Here is a 17913-nt window from a genome sequence, read left to right on the forward strand (position 1 = left end):
AAATCGTAAGCTTCGGCGGCCAGCATTCGCGGCGCGTAACGCGGTTTTTAACGTCAACCTTTTCTCACATTACTTCCCTAGTGATTTTTCACATCATCACAGTGGACAAAACACACAAAAACAGACACAATTACACACGTTTGATATCGTGCGCCGAGATTCGTCGGTCGAAGCGCAATGCAATCGTTTGGGTTTTCCGACCAGCATTCAATAAAGTGAAATCAAATTCAAATCAAACCGAACTATTTTGATACGCAGCTCGAAAGAAAATCACGAAGTTTTTCCGCAAGAGCGTACGTATTGGCGAATGCGAATCAACGATTTTTAAAACGGAAAAAATAACGATCTCCCTTCGACCCTTTAAACGTTAGCTTACATTAAAATTCCGCTAGATGGCGTTGATGACAGTGAGTAGGAACCGTAATTTAAAAATTTCAATTAAAGGACACACAATGGGAACGGAAGGATACTTACGGATGGTAAGAAACTGCCATCGAATAATTAGAATCAGCCTCATGTACAGTATATTTTGAAAAAAGTTATAAAAAAAAATTCAACAAAATTCTTATCGACCGTGTCGCGCATCTTAGTGGATATGTAATTAGAAAACGTGTCCTAGCTAACGGTGCTCCTATCCTTAATCGTTGCTTACCGCTAATGGTGTTACTGCTTTAAAAGATGAGGTAAATATAATTGGTGTAACCCTACAGCTGGGCCGGGACGAAACGAATGGCCGCCCAGAGATGGCAACGATGGCACGGAAATCGTGGAAAACTTAACGTAGGAAAAACCAAAACAAAAGAAGCCAAAACCCCGGGATGGAAGCACACACACACACACACACACGAACGCGCGCGCGCGGGTTGGTCGCTACTCCATGGGAATACCGCCGGGCAGGGCGACGGGGGAGCGCTTTCGGTCAAGGTATCGCTGGATCGAGGGGATGGCGAATAGCATCGCGCCGCTGATGGCGATCGTTGTGCCGGCCATGATGAAACCTGGCCCGTAGGAGAGCGTGTAGTCGTACAGCCAGCCTGTGCAAGGGGGAAAGAGTAAGTGAAACGGGCAAGTAGGGCGGACTGAGTGGGGGGGGTAACCGTCTCACCTGCGATCGGAGGTCCTACGAAGGAGGCGATGCCCTGGAAGAGCAGCAGCAGGCCAAACGCGTTCGTCAGCTTCTCCAGACCGAGCAGGTCGACCAGGATGACGGAGGTGAGGCCGACGTAGGCACCGATGGTGAAGCCGAACACGGCCGAGTAGACCGCGAGCCAGTAGAAGTCGCGACAGAAGACGGACAGGCCGGTCGCGATGCCGCAGATCGCGAGCGACCAGTTGTACACCCACAGCCGGTTGACCCACGTCTTGTCGGACACATAGCCGAGCACGATGCGGCCGACGGTGTTGGCGATGCCGATGATGCCGAGCAGGTAGGACGCGTTCTTGGTGTCGATGCCGAGGACCTGCGCCTGCGCCGCCAGATACACGTACGGCACGTTGAAGCCGACGCTCGTCAGGAAGTTCGACACGGTGAAGACGATGAAGATCGGGTCCTTCAGGATGGAGAAGTTCATCATCTCGCGGAACGTGTCGCACGTCTCCTTCGAGCAGGGGATGCACCCGAGGCACTGCTCGGTCGCGTCCTGGCCGCCCAGCTGAGTTCCCGTGCCGTTGCCCTGCACCGACCCGTAGCTGCCCTTTTCGTACACCGACAGGTTCGCCTGCGACGTGTGACGCGATGCGATGTTGTGGACGGAACCGGTGTACAGGGCGTCCTTGCGGTACATGGTGCCACTTTCGGCTCGCTTCATCGCGCCCTGCATCGTAGTCGCCTGGAGCTGCTGATCGGTGAGCGGAGCTGTCAGCAGGGGCTGGCTGAGTCCCAGCCGCTTCGTTTCATCCACCGGCAGAAGCTTGCGATCCGCGTCCAGGTTGTGGCCACTGATAGAGTGACCATTCTGTGGAGATAAAGAGAGAGTTACAGCGCATTCTTACAGATTTCGTTGGCAGACCTACCGCATTAAGGTCGATCTTCGGAATGTCCATGTCGCCGTGGCTGTTGGATCGCTTCAGGGCACCCTCGCCGCTCTGGTGTGTGGTTTGCTTTGCTGGCGATGCCGGTCTGCCAGTGCTGGAATGTTGCAATGCTGGCACCGTTGCCTCATCCTGTTTGCCAGCAACGGCTACCGCAGCAGCAGCGGCTGACTCGTGCGTCAACGGGCGGAACATCAACCCGAACAGCACGCAGATCAGCACGATGGCACCGATCGCCTGCAGTGCCCCCTGCCACTCGAGCCGCTTGATTAGCGCCTCGGTTAGCGGGGCGAAGATGGACGTACCGAGCCCGGAGCCGCACACGGCGATGCCGGTTGCCAGCGATCTCAGTCTTTCGAAGTACATCGTCACGCTGACGATGGCGGGCAGGTAGATGAGCCCCAGGCCCATCCCGGTGCCAAAGCCGATCGTAATGAACAGCATGAAGACGCTGGTGGCGTAGCTGCTGACAGCCAGCGAGGCAGCGGCCAGCAACGCACCCGCTATCGTCACCGCCCGGCAGCCGTACCGGTTCACCAGCGACGATGAGATGGGTCCTACATGGGGAGTGAGTCAGAACATGTGTGCAAAGGTGAGGAGTTGCGCAGCAGACCCACCCATACGGTGCTGGACTTACCCGAGCATAGTGTCACTCCTACCAGGATCGACGCGATCCAGGCCGTGTAGCCTTTCCCTTCGTTGAAGTACGTTAAAAACTCCGTGTAGAATATACCGAACGAGTACGTAAGGCCATCAGCTGTAAAAGAGGAAACATCCACACCCTGCTTTGAGTACATTCACGGATGTTGTTGCCAGTCTAGGCGTCAATCAATGTTACACATCGTACAATTCGTAGACCCTCCTCCTCGCGATTGCTCTGTACAGCTCCCTTTTCCAAGTTCTTGTGGTCGATTTTGATAACGCACATCTCGTGTTTACCAACCGTTGTACCACCCGTGCTTAGCCAGCCATATGAACTTCAAAGCTGGCTGCTAATAAAAATAAACTAGTTAGGTTCATCTTCAAAACATATCGTAGGAACCGATCGACCCGCCAAGTGCGTCCGTGTTTTACAATGTCTGCACTCGGTGGTCCGACCAGAGGTGGCTTATCAGCAGTGTTTACCAAACTCTTATCCGTTGTTTTTGTCGTGTTCTAGTGCAACGTTGCTATATCTCATCCCGTGCCCTTTGCTAGGTGCCAAGTACGGGTAAACACCACAAATTGATTTGTCGACGCCCTCGAAGTCATAAATACGCTCGTCAGCACTTCTTGCCAGCACTGGGTGGGCAAGAGCTCGAACGCAGTTCGGCCGCTTGGAAGCGTAACAGCGGCTAACCTTCCTGCATAACCTCGTGCGCGGTGTGTGAACCTGATCGATAGATCCAGCGATTGCATATCATGCGCCCATTAACAACTTGTCGCCGGTCGCGGTCGGACCGTGTAATCAAAATCAGCCGACTAATCAAATTCACTGTATCTCACCAGCCTATACAGGCCTGCGGGAACATCGCGAGGGTTGGCGTCCTTGGTACGGTACAAAGTACGCTGCTTACTCACCAACCGGGGACAAAGCCTCGGATCAAGAAGCGAACAAAGATCGGCTATTAATATGCGTTCCTACAAGCGACAAAGCAATCCAAGGAATGGTGACATGAGAGTGAGTCAATGTGCATTGCAGTGTCAGAGACATATCGCACTTATTAAGACTCATGTTACTGTTTGTTGTTGATGCATGCGAAATGTGTGGGCGAGCCGTGATAAAAAAAATGTGTCGACAAGTAAACAACGTGCGATATTCCATTTACTTTGCTGTCGAGCAAAACCGGAGTAGATGTTCACGAGTTCAGCTGTTTTTCTCCTTGTGTCCTAGCTCATCTGGCCTGTCTGCAATATGCAGAAAGAAAGTTACCTCTATTAACCACTGATGTGTGATGTATTCACAGGATCTCCGAACAGGCCGATTGCGTCAGTTATGTCATACATTCCGAAAATGAGTGTAATCGATCTTATCATCGCCTAGCTGGTTGGTTATATAGGCACATGTCCCTCGGATAATGGCTATCAAAAGGCACAATAAGTCTACGATGAGGGGAGCGGGGTAATTGGAGTGCCATGGCATAGCTTACGCTAATCGATCACCATCTATTTGACGCCTACCAAATGGAGCTGAGGTTCAGTTGGAGCTGAGGGCTTTATCTAGCTAATAAGTGACCCGTTTCTGTACGCCGATGAGGAGCGCAGTTTGATTGATCTGTTATTGACAGTGCATTGTTTACCACGTGGGTTTCGAGGCAGCACCAATAGCCGATGATTAGCGCCAAGGGTGCCGCACGCTGTCGCTATGGACGAGGGTCTACTACGTATGCCTAAGTGGCCCGGAGGCCCCGGGTGTACTTACTGATGATATGAATACTGAAGGAAGCCAACACCACCATCCAACCCCATCCCCCATCCGGGGGCGTCGGAAGTCCGCTTTCCGCCTCTACGACGCTCTGCTCGATGTCGGTGTTGATCTGCTGCTGTTGCCGCTTGCGGCTCGCCGGTGGTCCGTGTGTCATATTTGGCAGATCGACAAGCTGCGGTCCTGCGTGTGCTCAGTCTCTGTTTCCTCTCCTACTTTCTCTCTTTCTCTCCCTTTCTCTCGCTTTGTCGTTATAGTTGAATCTCTATCTAAAGTATAATAACCACGGAAGTACTCTACCACATTAACTGAATGAACCTATTAGGTTACTGTATAGACGGTTTCGCCGATGGCACACATCTGTATGAAGATAGAGAACGAAATTAAACCTATTTGAGTGAAGATTAGAAGGTGCTCATGCTAGTAGACCACAGAAGTCATGGCATTGAACCGCTAAAGATTGACCGACACTTTCAACCCAATTTTATGGACGAGGTTCGATGGATGTTCAAAACACTTTAAAGCATCGAAGTACCAAACAACAGCAAATTACAGCCGACAGATGTCTGCTACTGCTCTCCACATAATCGTATACCACTCAAAACGATTGTTGACCACATACGCCAAGAATGTCTTCAGTAATCAAAATCTTCAAACACTATCGGGCAACGGCGGCCTTGCGAAAGATTAATCGGCCCTTATTTCAATTTCATCACATGCGGACGGGGCTTCTGAACACGCCTGGAAGTGCGTCGCTTATCTGTCGCTGTAAATCGTGCTGGAGAGCTGAGGCTGACAGTAGTCACCTGTATTCCTCACTCACCCACGTGGTATTGAAATCACCCAGATGCGCTCGGCAACACTTCTTATTCTACTCTGCAGTTTATCCGTCCAGTATGCTGAAAGAAGGCAGGATATTTACTGGCAAGCAATATCCAGAGCACAGGCGGAGAGTTTTACTCTTTCTTCCTGGTTTGTAATGCAATCAAACTGTTATTTCTGTCTCTTTGAATAAAGACATCCCGTGAGTATAATAAAGAAACACTGCCACAAATCGAATAACATGGATGCGCCAGTCACTTTCGTTGTCTATAATGGACAATGATGGAAGGCGCACATCGAACCATGACTCACGGCCATGTGTCGACAAGGTTTGGTGAATTGAGGGTTGCTTGGATATGTTGCCAAGGAAAAATGCACCACGAGTTGATTGTACCACGCGTAGATTTAAGGGTTGATCGGAAGAGAAATAGAAAGCGAGACAAAGTGCAGCATCCACTCTATCTTCTGATTCCAGTTATAGAAACGAAGCAGGAAACTCGTGGAAACTAAGAACTATACGGTCGCGGACGATCTGGCCATAGGATTCGCAGCCTGGAGACACAAACCGACAGCCCAGTCAGCGCCACTATCGCACACTTGCCTGATCGACGAGAGTTTCGGCGAACAACCGAACGGGTGCAGAACCGAGCAGCGACTACGCGATGATTACCACCCCAACAGCCTATTTCGTTCCTTATCACTACGTACAGCGTACAGCGAGCGTGCGAGTGCGGCGGCTTGCAACACGATCCAAGCGTGAGGGCCGAGGAGGTGGACGGAATGGTGCGGTACGTGCTCAACCGATCACTACCACTATCGATCGATCACTAAGATATATTAGCCGGCGCACAGTTGAACCACTTTCTCTTTCAGCTTGACGTAGGATAGTAGATTTCCTACTTGTTCGTATATACGACGCTACTTGTTCCAAAAAGGTACACGCTTCGGGAGCGAGTTTGGTCGACAATTAGAGATGAGGAACCGTGGTAGTACACTATCTGCGAAATGTTGGATTGGATAGCTACATATAGCCACCGACGTTCAACGCAACGTATGATGTGTTCAAACGAGATGTCCCGAACAACATGTTTTTGATGATCGACGCTTTAGGAAAACAATTGATTGCTTGTCGATGTTTTTGAATACTTTAAACTCAGCACTCAATCTACTTTATCTAGCAACTCAGTTCTGAAGCGTCGGTTAGTTTTTGCTTGGTTAGAGAGCTGATTAGGACCATGCTCTGGTAGTCTTCACCCCAGTTCCCGGGCACAGATTGTCACAGTTCAGCAGCTAGAGTGCAAGGCAACACGGAAGAGCCTTCACAGTGCCTCGTGCTGGCCAAAGATCGAGCGGAGATGTAGAAAAAAAAAAAAAAAAAACTAGACGCGACGGGAGGGAGGCTAAGGAGGACTTCAGCCTTGCACTATACGGACGGGGTGAGTCAAGAAGCGCACATTGCGTACTGCTCGTGGATGTTGGCCTGTGCGCTTGGGCCCTAGAAAACGAAACTACCGAGCGTGGTTGGCCTGGTTTGTTTTGCAGGCGGCCACCCTCTGGACGTCGCCGACGGAAGGTGCAGCAACAAGGTGGTATCGGCTGTGTATATCGTTAAAGGGACGGGGTAAAAATAGCGCACCGTCTTGAAGCGCAGTAGAAACCCGCCACCAAACAGTAGGCTGTAAACTGTAACGTACGTATCTTTGTGCCGGCGATGCTGAAAATAAACGCTGCAACGTAGAATGCGTTCCGCGAGCTTTGTCGCCGATTTTGTCGTTCCGGCGGCCTTTTTTTTATACTCTACTTTGCTAGATTCCCTTGTCGCCTTGTCCTTTGCTGCAACACGCACTAGAAATATAAGATCAACGAATGATAGAAACGGAAAAGGGATGGGAGGGGAGGAGTAATTTGTGGGAAAAGAGGTTTATAGTTTGCTTTTCACTTTCACCCTGTCCACCCCAAGCTCGATCGAGGCGATGCAGCTATACTTCAATTCAACAAGGCAATCTTTGCAACTCAGCTTTGCTTACAAATTAAAAAGTAATCAAAGTAAAAAAGTAATTTGGAGATTAAATAGCCAACAACGAGGCAATGGAAACTACAAATCGGAGGACTCAAATCCCACAGGACTCTCGGGTCTCTTTCGTTCCGAGCTACAACGGTAAGCCTCCTGCTTTCAACCATCGGACGCAGTTTTATAGGACGTCGAAAATTGTTCTAAGCAACAACAGACATGGCCCGCGGGTAGCGTCTGGCACCATTGCAAACAAATGCAAAGCTGACAGACGGTTTATGATGATAGTGCCGACGGGCGACAACCCCTGTTTGCGTTTTGCCTTCCTCTTGGGAGAACGTGTTCCGTCTGTAGATTGCGGCCGGAAATCTCTAACATAAACCAACAACACTAAGTCAGCTGATGATCAGCAGCAAACACGGTTAGGAAGATAGGCGAAAGCAACGTGGTTCAAGAAGGGAGCCTAGCCACCCGCTTATCTAAACGACGGGAATGTTCCTCATCTGCTCGTGAAGATAAATGCGCGAGATCCAACCATTGAGATGATATAGATTTTATCACGTGAATCCGTGAATGTACCATGCCGTCGTCTTGACAACTGTCTGGGCTTAGATGTGGCTTGAGGCATTTGGAAGCCGTCTAGAGGTCTGTTGACACGTTCAACCCTGAGAATGGCTTTCAACACTCTCACTCACATCTGACACCTTATGTTTCCTGATTAACAGAATTCCATATAGAAAGAGGTTGCCTGTAGCTCGGTACTTATGCCGCAGGGTGTGTAGCGTAAGACCACTTATGTCGGCTAACGATCAGCCTTCGATGAATGAAGTACCGAAGCGGCCAGTAACGCTCGCTTGTTATCTTATTGATAAAACGAATGCCTATACTGTACACACCACCACACGAAAGCGCACGTAATCGGTGCTTATCACTTATCACCAAGCGCTATCCCAGTTAGGTCAATAGGCGCCGTGCGAGTTTGTACCCGACTTGTTCAACGTTGATCGCAGGCTGCGGTTCGGTTGAGCATCGTTCTGCCGAATTCTGAACCGGTCCAGTCAGAGATCCGACCGATGTCTCACGCTTGCAGGGGTTGATGAGGCTGCGGCCAGTTGCTAGATGACATTGCCAGATGACAGTCCACTGCGAGGAGTGGGCGTTCGAGTCGGTAAGGCACGCGCGCCGCCGTCCGCGTGATGCGACATACTGAAACATCGGCCAGCGTATGCTTAATTTAGCTTTCCTGGCCACGTGGTGCGCAAGCGTCTGCGCATTTTCTTCCCCCATCCGCTTGTTTTCACAACATTTTTCCCGATTCCCGACACGCGTGGCAACCATTTGCCATGCCGGCCATACAAGTGACATGTTGTTTTGATTATTCTGCACAGAAAACGGACACACACGCGCACGCACACAGAGCGTAGCGTACGGAACCACGTGGCGCCTCCGACTTCCTTGGACTGACTGCCGGCCGATGTGAGCGAGACTCAGCCAGCGCGTGCTGGGCTACGAAATGCGCTATCTCAACATCGGCAACATCACTCGAATCGGCCAGTACCCCAAAAAACCCAACCAACACACACACACACATTCACCCAACGAAATCATCACTCAATCCCAACTCCCCGTGTCCCCGAGGTTTACTCTGTCAATACCTTTTTTATTTTGGGTTTTGGGAGGGTGCGATAATTTGTCATAAGGGAACAACACAGTGTTCCCATCAAAACCCAGAGCAAATACCGCGTGTCGTGCCGTACACCGAAACCCAAACCAAGCCACATCGTTTGGAGGCGGCCCGGCGGAGTGTTTTGCAATTCGTGATTTCCACCAACACAGTTTGATTTGTTGAGAAACACGCTATTTCGAAATCTGCCGCACGTTGCGGCCGGAGGTTGGTTTATTACTATCGAGGAGAGGGAAGTTGGCAATGTTGCCATCATAAACAAAACCGAAACCCCAGTATCTTGAAACCGTCACGAGCCAAGCGAAGCCGTTGTAAGCAAGGGCATTCGAAAATCAATCTAGCAATCGATGAGCAAATGCTTTAGCACAGATCCAGCGGGTCTGTTTTGGAGTCGCAGTAGTATTGGGAGTCCTATAGAAGCTCTCTCTTTCACGAACGGTTCGCGAAATACAGGCAATGATTCGTTTCCGGTCACATGACAGAACAAAATGAATTTAGCAATATAATAAAGTCACGAACAAACGCCATTCGATAAAGAAAATAGAGAATAATCACACACATTGTACATCGTGTCCAATATATTCTCAAACACTTAAGTGTTTTCCTCGAGTCGTACTGGAAACTTTCTGGTCAAATTTCTGGCTGGAGACCACTCTCTAAGAAGAGGTCGAAGGCTTTCGACAGCACACTATATGTGTAAATTAGCTTCTGAACTTAATGTCTTCGAAAAGACCATCCGAAATTCGACTGATAAACCAAGAATGATGTTGACAATTAAATAGGGTGCTTTGAAATTGTATCCCTTACCAGGCGCCTCCATTATGCTGTGGGCATTCGAGTCGAGCGTCGAAAAAATGAGCGTAATAAAACTATTTCCCGGTTGATTGATTGATGGAAATTATTTTAAAACAAAAGAGAAATCAATGTACCAATGTACCGATGTATCCCATAAGTTTAGTTAAACGCCGCATCATCTCCATCACCACCAGGCGCCTCCATCGCCTAACGTTTTTTTTACGAATTACACACTAACATGCTTTGGTACAGCAAAATTGTGACTCAATATTATACACCGAGGGAGAATACATCCAAAAGAGGATGGTTTTTAAGAACAGCACTGGTGAGGCAAATGTTATTGCAACTTGGCGAGAATACAAACATATCTTTACCACTGAATTGTTATATGACATTGGTTTCACCCAAAATCATTTAAACTTTCAAAGCATGTCAATCAAACTGCTTTGTTTACTATTTAGGTTGCATGCCCTGCTGTTCATCCCTGGTTTTCAAAGGCACACAACAAAACTCAACGGTTTGATTATTTATTTAACCAACCACCACCCACTCACCGCTTCGTCGTTCCCCAAGCTCGGGCTTCACTGGAGTACGCGAGGGGCCAGCACGGCCGCACGTTGCCGACTGAGCGCGCCCGCTCCGGGGAACAAACTTTACTACCCGAGAATCGGAGTCAAGGTTGCAATCGATTGCGAAAAACGCTGTTGCGGTAAAACCGGCACACATCGGCATCGGCCAGCTGATTTTCTCGTTTTATGTTTGGTTTCGCTTCGGCTGGCAGCCGAACGTTGGCCACCGTTTACTTACTTTCTACGTCAAAGGGGGACGCATTGAGATCGTTCCGAGGCTCGGTTCACCTAGCACATGGTGGACACTGGTGCCAAAGGGGTTTTTAACTAGCGCACTGCTGAGGTTTTCGGAACCCCCCCCCCCTCTCCACGCCGCGAGTAACGTTTTTTACCGGCAGTGTTTCCACTTCATCTGCCGCATTAACACGTGCTGGCCGCAACCGGAATGCGCTGCGACTGGCGCACAGCGCTCCCGGAAACCGACGAGATCTGGCGACGGTACCCGGCATGCGCCCTGTTCTGCCCCCTCGTGCTCGTGCTCCAACGCGGGACGCGTGGGCTACGCCGGAGGGCTTCTAAAAGGGGGGTTCAAGGGTTCCTCCTTTGCACCTGTTTTCCCATCCGGCACGAGCCGCTCGACGAACGTGTGCGACACGCGTACCTTCGCGGGCAAATACCAACCGCGTCGCAGTCGAGATCAGAACAATCGGAAACTTTCACAAAGGAAAAGTAGAAAGAGATGCCAACGAAAGTGCAGCTGGAAAAACTGGCGGGGACGGGAAAGCGACACGCAACGTGTTTCGCTTGCCCAGAACCAGTAGCAGTTTTTGTGTCGTTTGCGGGCGAGGAAAAGGCGAAGAAAACGTTGCAAAATGGCGACCGCTGGCAACAACTTGTTGCTCTGCTCCGTGGTTCAATACACTGTGCGGCAAGGGGGACCGGATCGGGTGGCGCGGCTTAGCGTAGTGCGGATGGTGTCAATAAGAATGGCTATTTCTGTTAGGCGCAACCGCTTTCAATCGCCGGCTTCTTAAATCTCCAACCTCAGCTCGGGACGCGCGAGAGGAACTTTTGTGCACATTGGAAGGAAGGGCAAAACACACCGCGGGTTGTCAAAAATAGAACCGGGAGCGCATGTTTTGATATTTACCTCCCGATGGAACATTGATGTTGCTACATTGAATTTGTAGTCATCATCGGATTAATAATAAGTTGAAGGCCTTTAACATCATACACGTCGTGACTAATTGAACTTATTCTTCCAAATATAAACCAGTGTGGTTTTTTTGAATGATAAAAAATATATGAAGCTTTTACAAATGTGTAATGATCTGCCCGGGACTGGTTGCGAGTAGAGTATCGAAAAGTACAAGGCAACTGCTTAGTTTGCTCTATGCCACCCTCTACGTGTAGTTAAGATTGTCATCAAATGGATCTCGTGTCTTGTTTTTGTTTATTTTTTACCGACTTTTGCTGGAAGCCATAATTATATGTCACGTTTACCACTAGGTATTTTAGGTTTATTTTTTGAAAACATCTTAGACTATTTAGCGTTATAACACATTCGTTTAAATGCCGAGACAGCATCGGCAGAGGAGTGGGTTGAAACTTTCCAAACCTTTCATGAGGAGTTAAGAATTTTAAAATACCAGCAGGGTTTACCCATATGAGCGATCCATATCGGAAATGTACTGTATATATGATCAGCGGGGTGGGAAAGGGTCGTGGTACATGTGTCAATCTATGTACCACTTTTGAGTTGCAAACGATCGGGTTTGGTTATTAGAAAATATGCATGCTACACAATTACAGCAATGCTCGGAGTGGCTTTGAGGAGCTCATCCATCCAGAAGATTTCAATCAAAAAGGTTTTGCAACAGGTTTGGGCGTCTTTAGTTGAGTGAGCCTATCACAGAAGATCAATAATGTAACACAAACGTGCTACCAGGCGATGCTCAAAGCGATGCTTCTGTGATCACCTCCGAGGGCAGAAAAAGGTAAAAAGGGTAACTCCGCTTCTAAGCGACTGTGCCGATGGTTAGTACACAGTGCTGCGTCGTATTTCACAGCACGGCACAGCATAGCGCGGAGGGGTTACTGCTGCGGCCACACGATGGACTCGATCCAGTCTATGTAAGGCGCGATATCGGTGTAGATGCCGGGTATGGTTGTACCGCACGCGTAACCGGCGGAAATGATCCCAACGAGGTAGTGGCGCCCGTCGACTATCAGCTCGAGCGGACCACCGGAATCCCCGACGCAGGTGTCGGCGATGGTATCGTTGGTGTCACGCCCGAGCGCACAGATTTGCGTCGGATGCAGCCCGTCCCTGTTGCGGCGGTTTGGCACCTGCTTGCGCTGACAGGCCTCCCTGTCGACAAGGTTCACCGTTGCTTTCTGCAGCCGCGGTTGATTGGTGTCGCCCACCTGTACGGAACCCCAGCCCTGCACGGACAGTGGCACGTCCGGACCGAGCAGCTCACCCGTGGTGTTCATGAACAAGCAGGCCGGGTGGGCGTACGGTAGATTGGCGGGCACTTCCTCCTCCAGCTCGAGGAGTGCGATATCGTTGCTGACCGTCACGGGGTTGTAGCCCGGGTGGCGGGTGGTATTCCGGATCGCAATGTCGATCGGTGTGTCGACGATAACCTTCGGCTGCAGCTCGAGGACGCCGAGCCGGGCGAAGAGGACCCCGGTCACGCAATGGGCCGCGGTCAGCAAGAAGCGAGGCGCGATGAGCGACGAGCCGCAGCTGAAGGTGATCGCGTTCGACACGTTGTACGCAAGTGCGGCCATGTGCGGAAACTCGCCGAACTGCGCATCGGCACCGTGGATGATGTGGTCCGCCAGGTTGCTGCTCTTGGGAAACTGGTCACACTGTGCCTCACTGATGCGCTTCGCCGGGGTGCTGCGGAAACCGTGGAAGCAGGAGATGATTCCCAGAAAAAAGGCGAACATTGAGTTACAATCACTGCCTCTCTACAAGCACAAACACCCACACACACACACACTCACACACACGACTTACATGGTCCGGGTGTTGTCGAACTCGTGCATACAGCATATGATCGGAAGCGACATGTTGAACGAGCAAGTGATCAGATCTTCGGGCGTTTTACTTTTCGCCATCAGCCAGGAGCACTGGTTTGCTGGACGGCAAACGCCGAGCGAGCCATCGTGCAGTTTGCACGGGTCGCCTTCTGCCGTGTGTCATGGGGGAAGGGGAACGAGAGGAGCACCGTTAGGGGGCCGCAAGTGAATGGGGCAGGAATCGTGCTACTTACCGAATCCGGAATCTGGCGGCTCGTGCACGATTGTGTCGGCGGTCGCCAGCGGCACCAGCATCCAGTGGCTGGCGAACGCGAGCAACAGCAGCCAGGGCGTGCGGTCGAAAACGTACATTGCGTTGCTGGCTCTTCTCGTTTGCAACAGCAGTGCACAGCTGTCACACGGTGCGGGCTTCGGCAACGTCAAAACAAATCGGCAGCTTCCCAGCCGAGGATCGGTGGATCAGTTGACAGTTCGTTGCCCCAAAGTCGCGGTAACACTGCGACTCGCGACGCGGCTGAAGGCCAAATTTGGTCGAGCCGATGCCCGACGTGTATGCTGTAAACAAATAAACTCGCTGGCTACATCTAGTCAGCAAGAGAGCTCACTACGCCAAGAGAGTGAGGGAGAGAGAGGCGTCGCTCTTTGAAAATAGGTTTAGAAGGGACAGCGTGAAGGGAGGTTTCACATTTTGCAAGGGCATTCTGGACACAAATACTTCCACACGATCGCCGAAGTGCGTCGCAGGCGTGGCTGGCCAATCGAAGGTTGATCGCGAAGAAACGTTGAATGATGCAACCTGCTAAAAGATGCTATGTTTACGGAGAAGAGAACAGCAGCGCACTGGATGCGCTTCCTCCTTCCCGGCCTCACAGAGGACCTAATCGTGCGGATCTTGCTGTGCACGTTCCGTTTGCTTGTAGCCGTGTACCATTCCATTTCCGCAAGCACAGTGGGCTGAAAGCCATCGAAACGAGCGACAATTCAAAGAGTCCATACCGTTCTGTAAAGAGGTGCTTTTGAATTATTAACGCGTGTTTTAAATGAATGTCCGTTTGATATGTCATTGGTTATACCCACAATTTCCTCGATCCTCGCAACGAAAACGGAAGCAAAACAAAGGTAACATATTAAACCAGTTATAATAAAGGTCAAACATAAAATTGTAAAGTAAAATTTTGCATATTAAAGTTTACTGAAAGGTTTAAATGCCAGATTCACCTGTTTACATGCTTCAAGCGCACCATGCTTTCCGAACATCGGATGCACATACATTAAGCCAGCGCTTGTGGGCGTGTGTGTCTGTGTACGTGTGTGTTGCAGGTAGCATAGCAGAGACAGTATAATGGGGCACGGAAAGTCCAGCGATGCGCATTAATGAAGATTGCAGAAAAGGGCAGCAAGTCGGAGCCGGAAATTTGGACCGGAATGTGTGACTCACGCCCGGACAGACGCGGAGAAACCCTGGGACTGGGCCGGTGGCACCGAGCAGTCGCGCCACCGTTAATTCCCGACCTGTCTCCGGCAGGACTGGTTTTTGGGCGATCGACTGGCGATATACGACAGCAAACTTACATTGCGAGAGAGGACGGGTTTCCCCGAGCACCCGATTCGGATTCAATGTCACGCACGCAGGGTAGGGTCCTTCTTCACTACTTAACGCCTGTTAAATGCGAGTTTCAAAACTCACACGTACACACACGTGCGCGTAGAAATATGTATACATACAGGAAACTAGAAATAACCTACCTTTACGATCAGATTCCGATCCGATGCTATGTTGAGAATACTCACATTATAGCGGAATTGACGATACATGGGTGACCTTAACAGTGAGCGGCCGCAACGATCAGCAACATACCTATCCTGGAATGCTGTGGAAGAAATGTGCATTCGCGAAGCATTTCTCTTTAGTTGCATTATCTCTACTTTTTTTTATTATAGATTTTTGCATCAACGAAGCTCCGATGAATGTATGACTCACGCGCCGACGGGGTAACAAAACACCGATTGTCCTTGACCCTTCCGGGTGGCATTTTAAAATTGGCTAGATTTGTTTGTTGTTGATTTTCCTTCTCAGAGATGCAATGTGGCGAGAGACCTCACTGTTCTTGCATTGCACACCTTTTGCCACCTTTGAGTGCTTGTATTAATTGAGTATTGGTATGCTCTTGCTGCAAATGCTGGATGCTCTTAAGTGCAGGAATTGAGATTTCTAACATTTCTTCGCAGCAAGTGCCGTAAGTTTTGTTCGAGCGAAAATAGAAAAAAAAACATGCTACAACACATCCACGCATCCGCTCATGCCCACACGACACTCTCGATCCAGTCGATGTAGGCCGCGACGCGCGTCGAAACGCTGGGCGTGTTGCTGCCGCACCCGTTGCCGAACGAGGTGACGCCGATCAGCTTGTACTTGCCGTTGTCCAGAATCTGCAGTGGCCCGCCGGAATCGCCCTGGCACGTGTCGCCCACCACCTTCGTCACGTCGTTCTCACGCCCCGTGGCACAGTACTGCGTCTGCACGATGCCCTGCGCCAGCTTGCGATTGTTCTTCAGCAGGTTGGCGTCGGCGAAGCTTTGGTTGCACTTTGGCCAAGCCACCGTCGTCAGATTGACCTTCATCAGATGGTTCGACCGGAGGTTACCTGCGGAAGAAGCGAGCGATTTGCGTCCGTTGATCCGTTGGGGAAGGCTTTCCAAGACTTACGATCGAGGTCGATTATGCCGAAACCTTCGGCCGTTAGGACAGTCGACTCGGGCAGATCGTCCAGGTCGTCGTTCAGGCAGATCGGATTCACGTCCGGTTCGTTCTCGATGTGCCGCTCGAGCTGTACCAGCGCGATGTCGTGGTAGTTTCGGCTCGATCGGTACTCCGGATGCGGAAAGAAGGCCTGCAACCGGTAAGAAACGTGTTTGCGTGAGAGTTTGTAAGGGTGCCTGCCACCGCAAGCCAACGGCGCAGCTCACCTTCAACGGAACCACGACGCCGTTGTTTTCCGGAGCCAGATTGTTGGTACCGAGGATGGCCACCGTCGGCCGGTCGTTCGAGGGGATGCAGTGGGCGGCGGTCAGCAGGAAGTCGCTCGAGATTAGACTGGCCCCGCACCGGTAGCTCACGTTGCCGTCGTCCGTCGGGTAGCCGAGGGCGGCCATGAACGGGAACTCGCCCTCGCTCGCCTCCTCACCCTCGATGATGTGAAAGGTGATGCGCTCGTTGTACTTCGGCACCTTCTCGCAGGCAAGCCGCGACTGCACACCGGGCGGTTGGACGGTCTTGTTCGTCTTGCAGCAAATTATCTCATCCGCGCCCTCGAAACCGCATGAAACGCGATCGGCGAAGCGTCGATTCTTGACGATGTGCTCCAGAAACCAGGGACAATCGGTCACGACCGTGCAGATGCCGGGCTTTCCGTCACGCAGCTCACACGCATCGTCCTCTAGGGAAACAAAAAAAAAAAAAAACAAAGAACAACAATGAACCATCAGTCGATGCAAAGCTGTACCATTTTCTTCTAACATTTCCCCCGCAGTAGAACACAACAGCAATAAGAGAACGTATCGGCGAGCTTCGTTTTCCCCGTTTTGCTATCGGCTTCCAGATTCGCTCGCTGAAAGTTCGCCAAATCGAATCGCTGGGTCAGTTTTTGTTGTTTTGGTTAACTTAAGGTCATGCTGCAGGTTATCTTCGACACAAGCTTCATTTGGCTTCCATTGGGATTGGCTGGCCGAGGGAGCAGGAATTTGCGCGAATTTACGATCCACGGTTCATGTGGGTTTTTCCATCACAACCGGAACGTTGGCCAACGACCTGAATTTGTCAACTCGGAGCGGGACGGACGGGGTACAAAAATTGAAAGCTAAATGTCAGTGAACTTCTTTGGATGGTGTCTACTTACTGTAAAGTGTCTGCCCGGAGGAACCCTGGAGCGCTAGGGCAGACGTAACGAACAAGAGCGCCAGCTTGACGTGGTCCATTCTTCCGTCCGATTGGATTCGTTCCGGAACCGGTTGGTTGATGGTCGCTTGGGTTTGGTTGATCGTTTGTTTTGAATTCGACGAACGATTGTAGGAAACGTTGAGGATGCGCCGATGGAAGTGACTGCTTGACCGCTCGATCAGGTGCGAGCGAAGCGGTACGGGATTCAAGAGCAGATGCTGGATGCTGCGGACGATGGTTCGTAGAGTGTCTCACTCTCTCTCTCTCTCTTTCAGGTTGCCTTCTCTTTTTGTTTTAGTACTCTAAACCCCTGGTCGGGTTCGACCGTTCGCCGTATGGTTGCGTGATGCAAGCGATAACACCTCGAGCTGTCAGAGGATCCGCTGTAGCATCGCCGTTGACTCGACGGCCGTACCGTGCACAGCTACAGACTCCGCGGACTCAGCGGACACGCGTACGCACAACACCGCACGGCACGCGTGTCTTCGTAACGGCCTTTTTGAAGCGGTCCACCGCTTCCTTGCTATGGGATCGCGTGCGACACTTGTACCACTGTAAGCGCGGCCCTGTGTCGTGTGCTGCGTTCAGGTATTTCGCGGATTCGACGAA

General features: G+C 50.8%; 3 protein-coding genes across 3 annotated transcripts; all 3 read right to left on the reverse strand.

The window, feature by feature from the left end:
* Nucleotides 1–870: 870 nt before the first annotated feature.
* On the reverse strand, nucleotides 871–4592 carry LOC131290421 (monocarboxylate transporter 12). Its single transcript, XM_058319574.1, has 5 exons — nucleotides 4433–4592; nucleotides 2669–2788; nucleotides 1993–2588; nucleotides 1106–1955; nucleotides 871–1034 (listed from the first exon to the last, which is right to left on the reverse strand). The coding sequence occupies exons 1-5, from the start codon at nucleotides 4590–4592 to the stop codon at nucleotides 871–873; spliced, it is 1890 nt and encodes a 629-aa protein (XP_058175557.1).
* A 7818-nt stretch (nucleotides 4593–12410) lies between these two features.
* On the reverse strand, nucleotides 12411–13914 carry LOC131290955 (serine protease Hayan-like). The gene is made up of 3 exons (XM_058320146.1): nucleotides 13601–13914; nucleotides 13345–13516; nucleotides 12411–13224 (listed from the first exon to the last, which is right to left on the reverse strand). Exons 1-3 carry the CDS (start codon nucleotides 13716–13718, stop codon nucleotides 12411–12413), a joined length of 1104 nt encoding a protein of 367 aa, XP_058176129.1. The 5' UTR covers nucleotides 13719–13914.
* Nucleotides 13915–15286: 1372 nt separating this feature from the next.
* LOC131290750 (serine protease persephone-like) lies at nucleotides 15287–17545 on the reverse strand. The gene is made up of 4 exons (XM_058319921.1): nucleotides 17264–17545; nucleotides 16335–16804; nucleotides 16075–16258; nucleotides 15287–16012 (listed from the first exon to the last, which is right to left on the reverse strand). Exons 1-4 carry the CDS (start codon nucleotides 17340–17342, stop codon nucleotides 15666–15668), a joined length of 1080 nt encoding a protein of 359 aa, XP_058175904.1. The 5' UTR covers nucleotides 17343–17545; the 3' UTR covers nucleotides 15287–15665.
* Between the last annotated feature and the right edge of the window lie 368 nt (nucleotides 17546–17913).

This window comes from Anopheles ziemanni, chromosome X (assembly GCF_943734765.1).
Source record: "Anopheles ziemanni chromosome X, idAnoZiCoDA_A2_x.2, whole genome shotgun sequence".
NCBI lineage: Eukaryota > Metazoa > Arthropoda > Insecta > Diptera > Culicidae > Anopheles > Anopheles ziemanni.

Bases quoted from the DNA above. Each gene is read 5' to 3' on its own strand.
- LOC131290750 (XM_058319921.1), bottom strand. From the start codon at position 17,342: ATGGACCACGTCAAGCTGGCGCTCTTGTTCGTTACGTCTGCCCTAGCG. The intron at 16,259-16,334 runs GTGAGCTGCGCC...TACCGGTTGCAG, and splicing joins GCGTCGTGGTTCCGTTGAAG to GCCTTCTTTCCGCATCCGGA. The intron at 16,013-16,074 runs GTAAGTCTTGGA...CTTCTTCCGCAG, and splicing joins CGGCATAATCGACCTCGATC to GTAACCTCCGGTCGAACCAT.
- LOC131290421 (XM_058319574.1), bottom strand. From the start codon at position 4,592: ATGACACACGGACCACCGGCGAGCCGCAAGCGGCAACAGCAGCAGATC. The intron at 1,956-1,992 runs GTAAGAATGCGC...TTATCTCCACAG, and splicing joins TAGGTCTGCCAACGAAATCT to AATGGTCACTCTATCAGTGG. The intron at 1,035-1,105 runs GTGAGACGGTTA...CCCCTTGCACAG, and splicing joins CGTAGGACCTCCGATCGCAG to GCTGGCTGTACGACTACACG.
- LOC131290955 (XM_058320146.1), bottom strand. From the start codon at position 13,718: ATGTACGTTTTCGACCGCACGCCCTGGCTGCTGTTGCTCGCGTTCGCC. The intron at 13,517-13,600 runs GTAAGTAGCACG...GACACACGGCAG, and splicing joins GCCGCCAGATTCCGGATTCG to AAGGCGACCCGTGCAAACTG. The intron at 13,225-13,344 runs GTAAGTCGTGTG...CGGTTTCCGCAG, and splicing joins TTCGACAACACCCGGACCAT to CACCCCGGCGAAGCGCATCA.